Source organism: Eptatretus burgeri, chromosome 2, assembly GCF_056783735.1.
Source record: "Eptatretus burgeri isolate ZD-2024b chromosome 2, Ebu_testis_v1, whole genome shotgun sequence".
In the NCBI taxonomy this organism is placed as follows: Eukaryota; Metazoa; Chordata; class Myxini; order Myxiniformes; family Myxinidae; genus Eptatretus; species Eptatretus burgeri.
The window spans coordinates 68,751,346-68,765,921 of NC_140962.1; the positions used below are offsets into that span (position 1 = coordinate 68,751,346).

Sequence of the window (14,576 nt, forward strand, 5' to 3'; positions counted from 1 at the left end):
GAAAAGCAGCCTATGAGGACTTCGTCAAAGAAAGAATTGGGACCGATCATTCTAAGAGTTTCTGGGACCCCTTGAAGAAAGAAACTGTTGACATTTTCAGATATGAAGAAGACACTCACCAATGACAAGGACCGGAAGCTGATCATTGATACTGAGGTGTTGTTCAGGCGACTATTGGCTGTCTCACAGAGTCGTAATGTCGATTTGAGGAAGGTACTTTGTTACGAACTAGCCTCCGTGCCACCAGCACTCTTCCATGAAGATGGGTCGATGAGGAAAACTGCAAATGCTGACCTTACCAAGAAGCTTGAGGCAAATTGTGCAGACGTTCTAGCAGATCTGCCACAAATCTCGGCAATACCTGAACCCACATCATCCGCATACATAATTGATGGGATGGTTAAGATTCAGAGTTTCGATGAAAATCACTTCACAACATTCCAAGATTTAGCTACAATAGTTCAGAAACGACTATTACGACTTTTCAGGAATCCTTCATTGGATATCAGTAGCATTACAGTAATCTTTGATCGCTATGACGTCGAGACATCAATCAAATCATCCGAAAGGCAGCGGAGGGGTGCCAACAATGTGGTACCAAAATTCCAGATTCAAGGAGGCAGACAGGTTCCAAACTACCGCCAGTTTCTGAAAAGTGGAGGCAACAAAGTCCAGCCTCGCAAACTTCATCTCTCAAAATATATTGGACAATTATGAACAATTTTCAAACGAGAAATCAATTATTCTGGCCGGTGGTTTCGGTGATGGCAAGCTGGTGAAAGAAGTACAACCACTCGGAGTCTCATCCATTGACTCTCTTCAGAGTACACAGGAGGAATCGGATACTAGGATAATCCTCCATGCCGTCAGTCTCTCACGTGACCATTCAAGGGTCATTGTTCGCTGTGATGACACGGATGTCCTGGTACTGTTGATCTACTATTCTAGTAGAAAACAGCTGACTGACAAGGTATACATGTACGCTGGGCATTCTGGAAAGGAGAGATACATTCCAGTTCATGAGATAGTTACTCAGTTTGGACCGACTGTTTGTGAGTGTCTCCCTGCCATACACGCTATCACTGGGTGTGACACCACATGTTCTTTCAACAGAATTGGGAAGCGAACAGCATATTCCACACTGATCAAGAATGCACAAGCATTGTCAGATATGAAAGGATTTCATGAGGCTGATATAGACACTTGTGTTTCATTGTCATGGAAATTTGTGCTTCTGATGTATGGCAAAAAAGGCAAAGACTTGGATTCATTGAATGATCTACGTTTCCATTTTGCCACGACCACAGACAAGCCAGCATCTATGCTTCCCCCAACTGAGGATGCATTTAAGCAGCACATCCTCTGGGCCAAGTATCAAACCAAGATTTGGTGCGACAGCCATGTTGCTAACCCACTGTTGATATCACCAGTTGGTCATGGCTGGTCCGCTTGTGAAGGTGGTGGAATTACCCAGACGATGTATACTCACGATTCTGCTCCAGCTGAGGTTCGAGACTTAACACACCTCTACTGCACTGACAAAAACTGTGAAAACGGGAGGATGTGCACTTGTGCCCTTGCAGGACTAGAGTGTATTGACATATGTAGCTGCACTGACTGCAACAATCACAGCAATGTCGTACAACAGGAAAATGAAAATGCATCAGAGATAGACACTGTTTTCGATATTTAGATGCATGGCCAGCTGATTTCAGATGTGATCAGCATTGAAAGATTCATGAGTGGGTTTCACTGTGCAACAATATAAACATATTGAATAGATTTTCTCAAAGGTGTGAATCTTTTTATCCGGGTTCAACTGCAATTTCATTCATGAAACAATCTGACTGGTTCATCAAATCAGACTTGGGACTGTTATAACATGTAATGACAATATCATGTGAAAAAAAGAGGCAATTGTGGAATAACATTAGTAAAAAAATATGCCGATTTGGAGGTATTGCGGGGGTCTTTTACTCCTTGGCAGCATAAAAGTCCATGAAATACCTTGCATAATATCAATTTCTAATAGTAACCCTGATATTTTCCATAGTTTTCTATGATAACAGTTCATTTTTGCATAAAAGATGCCGATTTTAGAAAAATGAGAATTTTCACTCGAACCACGCACGTCAGAGAAAGGGTTAATTTACCTGGTTGTGAACATTCTATCATAGTTTAACTAATATATTCTTTAATGAGACACCCTGCCTGATGGAAATAATCAAATTTGGCACTTTTAAAACATACCTTGGGCATTTAATAAGAGAAAACGTACAAGTTTTTTGCTACAATTGCACAAAAACTGCCAAAAATGGGGGTATTTTGTGGGTCCTTAACCCCCATAGGAGCCTAAAACCCCCTGAAATATCTTAAAACATGTCCAATACATAGAAATACCCTGAAATGTTCAACCATTCTACATGTATTTTATGCTTAATGAAGTAAATAAATAATTATTGAAAATGGCCATTTTCTCTTATGTTCCTGCACTCAAGGTGTTAATTCACCATGTTGTGCAGAATTTCAACAACTACAACCTCAGTTTCCAAAAACTGGACTCTGCAATCTTTGATTGTTCTTTTTCTTGTTATTATCTTGCCAAAACGAAGTTTTTGCAAGATATGTTAGTCAGCTTGTATGGTTATTTTTTTTGTTTGTCTGTAATCACGTATCGATTACTCTGCGGAGAACAGTTATCATTGGAAATTTTTGTAACTTCGCATATCAGAGTCCTATAGAGGTCCCTTTCAGCGCATAAAATTTTCAAGGTCACTTTGTCGCAAATCAGGGGAGTTGACGAAACCCTTATTTTTTGAGTAATTTTGATCGGATCGTCTTCAAACTTAATAGGAATATAGTTCATGGTCTGGCGCTCAGCTGATTAATTTTTGGTGGCGATCGGCCTTGACCTTCATGGTTAGCGCTGGAGGTCGAAAGTTTTTGACCCCAAGGTCAAATTTTGAAATCTTAGGTACCATATTGTGTAATACCTCAAATTGAACACCTCGATGAGTGCTTTCTCGATATGTCAAGCTTGAGACATTATGACGTCATTTGGTGACGTTATGAGGCAAACGCATATTTTTCATGGTTACTCTGTAGAACGATTCTCATCGGTGGATAGCAGGAGTCGCTCCTGGTGGATAGCAGCTCTGTTCACCTCAGTGTGACCTTAAAGAAGTCACACGTGGTCACCTTTTGGCAAGATATGGGCCACCCTGCGGGTGACATTGGTTTTATTTTCGTTGTTAAAAGCGGCCTTAAAAAATGCCACGATAAACTATCTGTACACCTTAACACAGATTTCACCCATGGCAGAAAACCCCCTTGTGGAAGCGGGGGGGGGGAGGGGGGGGGGTAAATGAAGTCACTACAACCTCCATAGTGTGACCCTTCGTCCTCCTGTCTAGTTTGGGTGAGATTATATAAATAACAACCAAATGTATTGCGGTCAGACAGACAGACATACACTGAGACACTAAACTGCATATTTTAGTGTGATTTTATGTCATGCACGTTATGAGTGAGATGAAGCAAGCAGGATGATGCTTGGAAAGAAAAATGCCGAGTGTGTAGTCAACAGCAACAAGAAGGCTAAAAAGCAAAGATAATGATGCTCATGACCACAAGAGTAGCAAATGCATTGCAACAACAACAACAAAAAAATTCCGAGAGCACAAAGTAAGTAGGCAAGTCTAAATTTCAAGAAATGCGGCCAGAATGGGTTTTTCCAACCACCATAAAATATCAAAATGTTTGAACATGCAGATACCAAGAAAACATTGAACCATCCTGAAAAAAACTATGTTGTCATTCTGATCATGGATGAGGAAAGATGTGTAGATCGAGAATGTTATTAGGGAGTGGAAAAATTCCAATCTAAATACTCATTGTGCTGTATAAAGGAGAATGTGATATGCCAACATCTTACAACCAATGGAGGAGAAATGTAATTGGGGGGGGGGGAGGGGTAGGAGTAATTTCCCAGTAATGCCCAATTAACTAGTTGAATCCGATGTTGCAACAGCGATCAGCGAACTGATTCAACAGTTAGGCCAGTTTAATCAACATGTGTAACTTTACAATGTGCGGCAACAGCACAAAGGGCTCAAACACATGAAACCATTACTCAAGCCTGGTGATATAATTGTTCCTGATGTCTTTTCAAAGAACTATAGCCAAAAACATGAAGGGGAAAGTGATGTCAGCTCCATTGTTTACAATCTTGTCGTACTGCTATCAGGAAGATGAACTGAATTTTGTAATTTTGGAAAGATTACAAATTCCTGCTCCAACCTTCAGGGGGAAATACATCAGCAGCATAGCTACACCTCCAGCAAAAGAAGCTACCCGTCGTCACCAGCTGCACAGGAAAGAAAAAGTCCCCTTGCTCCTGGTTTAAATAAATGCATTGCATTTTTAAATTCACGTTGCTGTGGATTTTGAGTCGCAATCGGGCCTCATCCATGCTGACTCATCCAACACTACCAAGTGCAAACTATACAACTTATGAGCATTGACAATTGTGAACAACAGAAAAGAACCCACAAATACATGCCACACAGCAACTCATTGAAAATGGCGAGTGCGGTCCAGTCCAAATAGCCTAAAAATGGGGTGAACCCCCAAAAAAACAAAAACAAAACCCACTTAACCAATGAAGAGCTGCAAGAACTGGGCAAGCATTGTATGAGTCAAGACACCGAGGATGCTGCTTCAGAGGAGACTGAACCAGAGAAATTCCTCAGCAGGAAAATTTTAAGTGATGTGCTCCTGAAGTGCTGGATATCATCTCAGACAATCGCTCAGACATGGAGTGCAGCACAGGAGTGAGGCATGCTGTTCTGGATGCTTTTTCATGTGAAAAGATGCGTATGACAAAAAGAAGAAGGCTTGGCAGTCAACCCCTGATGCTGTCTTGAAGAGAGAAGTTGCAGCTCAGCAGGAAGATGAGCCACAGTCTGGTCCATCTTCCCATAGCACCCAACCCTTGTCTATCACAGATGTCGTGGTATACACCAAGCAAGCTCTGACAAAATTCACTGGTGAGTGTTGTTTACAGTAAATGTAGTTTTTTATGTTTAATTATGTTATGTTTTATGATTATCAAAGTTTTTTTTAACCTATAAAAACTCAGCTATAACATCTGTACACATAGTGATATCCGATGGCCAACGAAGCAGTCCGATAGCGTTCATACTTCAGATATACGCTCTTGGACAACCTATCTCCAAAGACAAAATGCTATAACCACCTTTTATAGTACCATTTTCAAGTAGGGTTCACTCCTCTGGAGCACATCCTGAGCATTATAAGATGTATGGTTGTATTACATAATACATGCAATGATGTCACCATGTGACTTTGCATAACCATGAAAACAAGCTTTTTGAGATATTTGGATACACATTTTATATCAGTGAGTAATACAATCCTATGCTCTAAATGGCTTCATTTCTTTGTAAAATGCAAGTTAAAAGCCTATTACATAATCAATTGATTTATGACATCACAACTCCCCCCCCCCACCAGCCCAACCCTTCTCCAAAGAGAATTTTGGTGAATTTTGTAAATGGTATTCAGGATTGTTTCCTGACACACTGTGGCAATTTTCAACTTGGTACCAATCTTTTTCAGTGCAAAACCTATTTCGACTGGACTACTGTGCCTTTTACAAAACTGCAGGTGTAGATAAAGATGATTGGCAGCTGGGGAGAGACCATTTTATGTAAAATCTGTGGACGGGGAAGTGGTGCGTGTCCACAGGTGATGAGGCTCTTGGAGCGAGCGAGGACGACGGCCCCTCGCCATGCCACACCTCCAGTAGTCCAGCGTGCGACTGGGGATGGAGAACCCACCGGGAGGAGGATTGTATCAATTGGCCACAGGGTGGGAAACCCCTTAGCAACCATGGAAAAGCCAAGGAGTGCTATTTTGGTGACCCCTTCTGGAAAGGTATATAGCAAAAGATGCTGTTGTGGTACTGGGGGGGGGGGGTGGGAGGTAAAGGGAGGGGCCCAAGGAATTATTTGTTTGGGGACTTTACTGAGAGCATGCATACACTGCAACAACCCCACCGCATTATAGGACTTCCCCACTGCAGAGTTGAGGCTACGTCTGCAAGTAATTGGGAAGCCCTGGCCTTCCGAGAATGGATTGTGATTGAAACGTAATGGTTATTGGAACATTTCGCTCGATCACATGCGACTTGAAATATGTTTTGGAGGGCAGACAGCCCATGATAAAATTGGATATTTGAGCTCAGCTGACAGCTGAAGGAGGTGACATCTATTGGGGGAAGTGATAAATATATGGAGTTGTATTTGGAAAGAGTTTAAGTGAATTGTCAGTTCAGGTCTGTAAATTGTCAGTTAAGAGTTTAAGTAAATTTTCTCCCTGCTCAAAGGGCACCATAATACATTTTCCAGATCTTTTGCAAATATAAATTTTGTATATTTAATGATTTAGTTTTATTGCAACAAAAAGGGGTAGAGCATTAAGACGAATAGGTAAGGTAGTGGCTCACCTCCCACAGCTCTCTCTACTTTAGTGAAAAAGATAGGTGTGTGACAGTAAGTGCTAAGGCAGAAATCCTGGGTTGTCGACAGAGCAGGAGCCTAAGGTTTTGAGGAGGGGGCTGTGCTACGTACAAAAAAGGGGGAGGGGATCCATAGCTCGAATGTGTTAAAATACGATGGACCATGTGATCGAGTACGTGAGATTTACTCACATAGTAGACATCTGTATAGGCAAGTTATATGGCTGTACGTGCACCAAGGAGGCAGCGAGTACAAACCCTTAAGCAGATAAGGGTAAAATTGTGATGCAAAAACTTCCTGCAACAGGCTAGGCCAGGGAGATAAGAACCTGGTCACATTTTAACCAGAAAAGCACCACAAGCTTTCCTTGAAGATTATTATGAACTGTTTGGCTGGCAGACCGCAAGTCCAAGCGTTAACGGGAGCTGTAGGGCCCTGTAGAGGGGCGGGATAGCCAAAAAGGCAGCGCTGCCCAATGGCAGCGGGCCGCCAATCGTGGGACCAGCCGCGTGCTGGGAAGGTGGTCCCAGAGGTAAAGGACGCCATGACCGCACATGCGAGTGCCAGTTGAGCTTTGGGTCTCAAAGAGACAGCATCTTTCTCTTTCTGTTTCATCGCCCTGATTAGGTCATTCTGGAGAGAGAGTCCCCAGTGACATCTCCTTGTATCCTGGCCTCATCACTTCTCGTCGCCATTCTCTGACCAGATCTGCACTTCACTCTGTGCCACAGCGACATGCTCGCCACCAACTTGCTCCTGCATCAAACCCTCACCTGTGTTCCCCTTCGTTGTACAAGTCTGGTATTTTAGCAACCTTAGTGGAATATTTATTATCCCGCCCCCTCCCAGGAGGGGGCGGGATATTGTAATCGTCCGGTTTGTTTGTCTGTTTGTCTGTCTGTCTGTTAGCAACTTTACGGCAAAACGGCTTCAGTAAACACTATCAAATTTAATCCACAGGTGGGCAATGAACCTTGGACGACCCCATTAACTTTTGGGTCCAATTGGATCAAAGGTCAAGGTCAAGGTCAAGGTCACGAAAAGATCAAAATCGTTTTTCGCTCATAACTTCGTCAAAAATGATCTGATTTACTTCAAACTAAGCTTATAGTGAACCTTATTCTATTTGTCACTTATAATTAATCCTACCCATTCCTATCGTGAAAAATGCATATTTGTGAAGATCGGTCGGGTCCAAAGTTTTGGGGATCATGGCCATCAGTCAAAATTACAAATTTTCCATTAAAACTAAAACATGGTTACGAAAATACAACCTTACGGGAAAACGGCTGGCTCAAACACTGTCAAATTGTATCCACAGGTGGGTAATGAACCTCGGACGACCCCATTAACTTTTGGGTCCAATTAGGTCAAAGGTCAAGGTCAGGTCACGAAAAGGTCAAAATCTTTTTCGCTCATAATTTGTCAAAAATGGTTTAATTGACTTCAAACTAAGACTAAAATATTCCTTATTCTACTCCTTATAATCAACATTCAGGTTAAGGATGTATCAAATTTAAATTTGATCCCCAAAATTACTTTATGCCTTAAATGGGCGGGATTTGTTGTGCCTGGCACCACTTGTTTATTATTGTAAAGAGGCGGGTTCTTTTTGCATCTTACCTTCCCTATTTTTCTGCCTCCATGTGCCAGATCTGTCTGAGTACTGTTGTCCCATTATCCCAGTGTCAAAATCATTTGTGAATAAACATTTTAACTGCAAGAAATTTTTGCCCACCTTCTGCCTCCCAACTACAAACCACAACCAATTTTGGCTTGGATCGGAGCGATCTTTGGGGGTTTTAAGTGATAACAGAACATAATGAGAAAATATTGTTTCAACATTTGCAGAAGTCTTAGACCATCCGGCTGAACGGACTCGTCTGACAACAATAATAATGCAGGGTAAGATGTCAACTCTTTCTATTTTTCACTGGCCAGCCAGACCAGCAAGAGAAAAAAAAAACCTCACAAGTCCAGAAAATTTCACTAGTCCTTCGAGGTGACACATTGAGACCAATGATCAAAATTCAACAGCTTCATAATGAAAGCAAGAAAGGAACTTGTGTATGTGTGTGTATATAAATAACAAAATATTTATTTATGCCAATTCACTTACATGTAGACTACACATGGCCAAAGGTATGTGGAGACCTGGTCACCCAACAACTCATTCCAAAATAATGGGCAGTAATATGGAGTTGGTCCCCCCCCTTGCTGCTACAACAGCCTCCACCCTTTTGGGAAGGCTTTCCGCTAGATATTGGAACATTGCTGTGGGGATTTGCTTCCATTCAGCCAAGAGAGCATGAGTAAGGCCAAAAAAAAAAAATGTTGCATTGGCGTAACCCGCCCGACCCTAAAAATTCCGCCAACCCTACGTTTTTTTTGTTTTTTTTGCTATTGATTTCAAGTATCTTGTTGATTGCGATTGCGATCGCAAAAACCCGGAAGTGTTTCGGACAGAACCCGCCGACAAAAAGGGTGGTACTCGAGCCGGGGGAGATTTTGGGAGGGATTTATTAGGATTTATTAAATTTTTGGATTTATTATCCAAAAATTTTGGGATTTATTAGGAAAAAAAAAAAAAAAAAGATCCCGACCGACCTACCCTATTTTTCAGTGACCCGTTACGCCAATGCAACATTTTTCTTTTTTTGGCCTAAGGTCGGGCACTGATGTGGGGCGATTAGGTCTGGCTCGCAGTCAGCGTTCCAATTCATCCCAAAGGTGTTCGTTGGGGTTGAGGTCAGGGCTCTGTGCAGGCCAGTCAAGTTCTTCCACACCGATCTCAACAAACCATTTCTGGATGGACCTCGCTTTGTGCATAGGGGCATTGTCATGCTGAAACAGCAAAGGGCCTTCCCCAAACTGTTGCCACAAAGTTGGAAGCACAGAATCGTCTAGAATATCATTGTATGCTGTGGAGTGAATATTTCCTTCACTGGAACTAAGGAGCCTAGCCTGAACGATGAAAAAGAGCCCCAGACCATTATTCGTCCTCCACCAAACTTTACAGTTGGCACTATGGATTCGGGCAGGTAGCGTTCTCCTGGCATCTGCCAAACCCAGGTTCGTCCGTCGGGCTGCCAGATGGTGAAGTATCATTCAACATTCCAGAGAACGCGTTTCCACTGCTTCAGAGTCCAATGGCCATGAGCTTTACATCACTCCAGCCGACGCTTGGTATTGTGCATGGTGATCTTAGGCCTGTGTGCGGATGCTCGGCCATGGAAACCCATTTCATGAAGCTCTCGATGAACAGTGCTTGTGCTGACGTTGTTTCCAGAGTCAGCTTGGAACTCGGCAGTGAGTGCTGCAACCAACGACACGATTTTCCATGTCACGCACTTCAGCACTCAGCGGTCCTGTTCTGTGAGCTTGTGTGGCCTATCACTTTGCAGCTGAGCTGTTGTTGCTCCTATATGTTTCCACTTCACAAAAACAGCACTTACAGTTGACCAGGGCAGCTCTTGCAGGTCAGAAATTTGATGAACTGACTTGTTGGAAAGGTGGCATCCAATGACAGTGCCATGTTTAAAGTCACTGAGCTCTTCAGTATGGCCCATTCTCCTGCCAATGTTTGTCTATGGAGATTGCATGGCAATGTACTTTATGGCTGTGTGCTTAAGATCACTATGGCTGTGTGCTGTTTTATACACCTGTCAGCAATGGCTGTGTGGCTGAAATAGCCAAATCCACTAATTAGAAGGGGTGTCTGCATACTTTTGGCCATGTCGTGTATATATTATCTGTCAATTCACTCACAATAATTTAAAAATGAATTGCATTTCCTTTGTTGCTTAACAAAATGCAACTATAAAAATGTATGGCATTCTGTAAATGCTTTTAATTGTTTTTTTTATTGTTACTTTATATCCATCACTGCTGTAATTATGGACTCGACTACAAAAGACTAGCTGCCATCCTTTAGAACAAAAACGGTTCAAAGGAATAACTGGTCACATTAAATTGTTGATCGTGTAACAGATACAGCGCGTGCACGCAACTACACTGAGATAGCAAAAAGAGAGACCTGGTATCAAAGAATGACCAAGAATACCAGACCACTCTTGCTATGCATACCAAAACCTCACTGTGAGAAGCCATTGGGATCCAGTGAGGGTTATGCTGTTAATGTAACAAGGTTAATCCACTTAACCATTGAGCCAATGCATATAACACGACTTCCTCCCAAGTCACGTCTTCAAGAAGATGCAAGGCCAGGAGAAATGAAAATGGCACAGAGCTCTGTGCGTCAGCATGCAGTCAGCACTGTGGCCTTCACTTAACCGTCGGTACAATACCCTCTCAAAATAATTGGTCGCAACTGGGATCGGTTGTCATTTCTTCCACATTTCCCAGTGTTTTCGATCATGAAAAAAACAAAGTTGCTGAGCCTCAGTCCAATGGTCTACATAAGGATTTATGATGAAGGAGAATCCCTGTTAAGAAAGTGGTAGGAGACCACATCTATTTATGGTTTTACTGCTTACATCACCCCCAGCCCAACAGGACTAATGAGACCCCCCCACACAACTGGATTTGAAAGATTTTCACTGATATTTACCACGGGCCAACCGGACCAGCCATTTGGGACATTTACTGATCATTGGGTGTTGTGACTCGTCTCAGGCCTGTGGACCAGAAACTAAGATTGAAACCTGTATGAATGCTTGAGAAATTCCAACACGTGCTCCATGCCAAGTTTGTTTCGGTTTTGATGGAAATAGACATTTTCACATGAGGTGGTAATGTGCTATTGCAGAAGTGTGGGTAAAAATTCCTCACCAGCATACGTAGAGAACTGCATGTTGTCCGATGGTAGAACAGCGGGACGGGGTTCCGCATCATTCCGCGTGTTCGGCGAATACTCGAGGGCTTCCGAGTGTGCTCTTCTCCCCCATTCAAGAGATTCCTCGTCTCTCTGTGTCTCATTCTTCAGGTCTAGTGAAGTTTTCACCGGCCAGTTGGCAGTTTGACCTGGGCACAAATATTTAAGAAAAAAATATATATATTAAATGACAAATGCAATTTAAGCGTGTTCATAATGGTTTAGTTAACAATTTCAAAGCGTTAACATTTCAAACCTAGAAGGGCACTCGGTAGAGCGCAAACCTCTGCCACGAGAACATATCGGGCACAATACATTTTTGAACAAGAAAAAGAGCAAGCAGAGATTGCAGACTCGCTAGGACTTGTTTTGTGTGGTGTTTGTGTAGTTTTGTGTACTGGTGTGTTACATAATTAGAGACGTAATTTGAACTGCCACTTTATAACTGCTGGCAGTGATGACCGGGTACCATGACGTCCCGCTTTGATGCAACCGCGCTTTGATCGGACACCTGACCCTGACCCATGACTTATTTTATTATTATTTAAGGGAATTCAGAATGGGATAAAAAATATATATTAAATTCGAATCAAATGGAAGACCAAATAGGAACAGTCCTACATTGGAGTCATCAGAAGGAACCCAAACAAGCAAAAAGCAAAGATGAAGTCATCAGGAGGAACCTGGATAGGATTCACATTTCAGCTGCAGCTCCTCTACCCTCAAACCCATCCAGGCAGAGCCAAGTGAGCCTTATTCAAAAAAATAACAATATAAATAATAATAAAAAGAACCCAAATAATATAAAAAATTAAATAATTCTGGCTGTCAGACCATGTGTCCGATAAAGTTGAAATTTAAAACATAATTGTGAAGATCATATCACTACTAGATCATAATTGTGAAGTTTCACGTCAATTGATTAGGTGGTTCCAGAGAAAACATTACTTAATATTTTTCTTAAATGCAATATGGCTGCCAAACCATGTGACCAATCAACTATTCCTTAATAAACATGTAAACCCATGCCTTGGCGAACATTTGTGTGAAGTTTGCTCTCAATCTGGCGAGCCGTTCTGGAGAAGATTTTTATAGATGTTAGGGTAAATCCAATATGGTTGCCAAACCATGTAACCTATGACGTCATATGTGTGAACCTTTTGTTCCTCATGGATAAGCGGTCATACGTGTAAAGTTTGGCATCAATCTGTTTAGCCATTTCAGAGAAGATGATTTTTGAAGATTAAAAAAAACAAAAACAATATGGCTGCCAAATCACGTGACATGACATCGGCAAAAAAAAAATTGTGGACCATTTTATCCCTAGATGACCCTCAAAATTTTTCACACTGATCGGATGTAGTGTTCTACACACAAGATTATGATGTCATAATGAAGACACCCATGACATCATAAAAAAATCACTCATTTCCCATGAGGAGTACTAGCTATGTACCAAGTTTCAATTTTTTCCTTGGTCCAGTTTCAGAGATACTGAGGTCCAAAGTTTTTCCATTTTTCCAACATGGCTGCCACACCACATGCCCTATGACATCATAATTATCATTAAAACATTCTACATGAGTAGTCGCACCAATGGTGAAAATTTCGTCTCAATCTGACAAACGGTTGCGGAGAAAAACACGAAAGTTCTGTACGGCCAAACAAACAGACGTACCCAAATACAATACCCTCTCCTTCGGTGAGGGTAACTATCATGCCATATAATCGGTTGAGCCCTATCTCTAAATGGTATAGAATCACTTTAAAAATTATATACTTCTCGTATCCGGATTCGGATCTTCACCAAAATCGAATCAATTTGTCCTTATCACACCCAACCTGTCCACCAAGTTTCAACTGAATCCATCCTTCATGTAAAGTACTGTCACCGCACCCTGCTTGCACCTCCTCAACATGCACACAGACACACCTCTATTCCTCATTTGCCCCCACCCTCACTTTCCTCACACTTTGGACCAGTATGTGCACATGTGTTCCTGCCAGGTAAGCTTGGAGGTCACCAATGCCTCAGTATCTCAGTATCTCTATCTCTGTATATCTATCTATCTCAGTATATCTATCTATCTCAGTATATCTATCTCTCTCAGTATCTATATCTCTATATCTCTATATCTCTATATCTCTATATCTCTATATCTATATATCTATATATCTATATATCTATATATCTATATATCTATATATATATCTGTCTCTGTCTCTGTCTCTGTCTCTGTCTCTGTCTCTGTCTCTGTCTCTGTCTCTGTCTCTGTCTCTCTCTCTCTCTCTCTCTCTCTCTCTCTCTCTCTCTCTCTCTCTCTCTCTCTCTCTCTCTCTCTCTCTCTCTCTCTCTCTCTCTCTCTCTCTCTCTCTCTCTCTCTCTCTCTCTCTCTCTCTCTCTCTCTCTCTCTCTCTCTCTCTCTCATCTACCCTTCTGTGGAATGAACATGATGGCACCTGTAATGTTAATACAAGCAAGACTGAAAAAGCTAGACAGATCAGGGTAACTCTGCTCTTTGGCCCTTTGCCATTTCATGTACTGTATGTCTTTTGTCGCACCACAGGAATACTGTATGTTCCTGGGTACAGATTCCCCTGTGAATAAACCCCTGTCTTTACTGTGCCACAAGTTTTTACTCACTCTCTTTATAAATAAACCCGTGTTAATTGGTCAAGTTAACCTGCGCGTAGTGTCCTTTCCTCCATTAGTCCAGCATTGTCTGCATTATTGTTAGACTTACCTGACGTAATTTGCTCTTGTTAACCAGTGTGTACCCATGTACTTAAATTGATAGAAGTGTACGTTCTGAGGGCACGGACCCCGATTTATGGAGTCAGCTCTTCAGGAAAATGGTGTCAGCACAGAAACCCTGTTGGAGTTGACAAGTTAATTGACATTTGTGGTTGCTTAGCAAACCGCTGGGCCATGGAGCGATCCATGGAACGATCCATGGAACATCGGCCAACAGGGCTGGGTGTTCAGGAGGAACCCGAGTGCTTCCCGTCATGGTAATCCCCTGTCCCCAAGTTCACAACAATACAGTGTCTTCAGAAAGTATTCACACCCCTCGACTTTTCACATTTTGTTCTGTTACAGCCTGAATTTAAAATGGATTACATTTTGTAAAATGTCACTGATCTACACATCATACCCCATAATGTCAAAATGGAAGCAAGAAAGATGTAAAATTTGTCTT

The 14,576-nt window shown here is 42.0% G+C and overlaps 1 protein-coding gene across 5 annotated transcripts in view; it reads right to left on the reverse strand.

The window, feature by feature from the left end:
* The window catches only part of LOC147032233 (uncharacterized), a 95,557-nt gene that overhangs the window by 52,971 nt on the left and 28,010 nt on the right, over window positions 1-14,576 (reverse strand). For all 5 annotated transcript variants that reach the window (XM_085869659.1, XM_085869655.1, XM_085869656.1 and 2 more), the window contains exon 5: window positions 11,334-11,525. In XM_085869659.1, coding sequence (XP_085725785.1) covers window positions 11,334-11,525 — 192 coding nt within the window. The remainder of the gene's footprint in view (window positions 1-11,333; window positions 11,526-14,576) is intronic.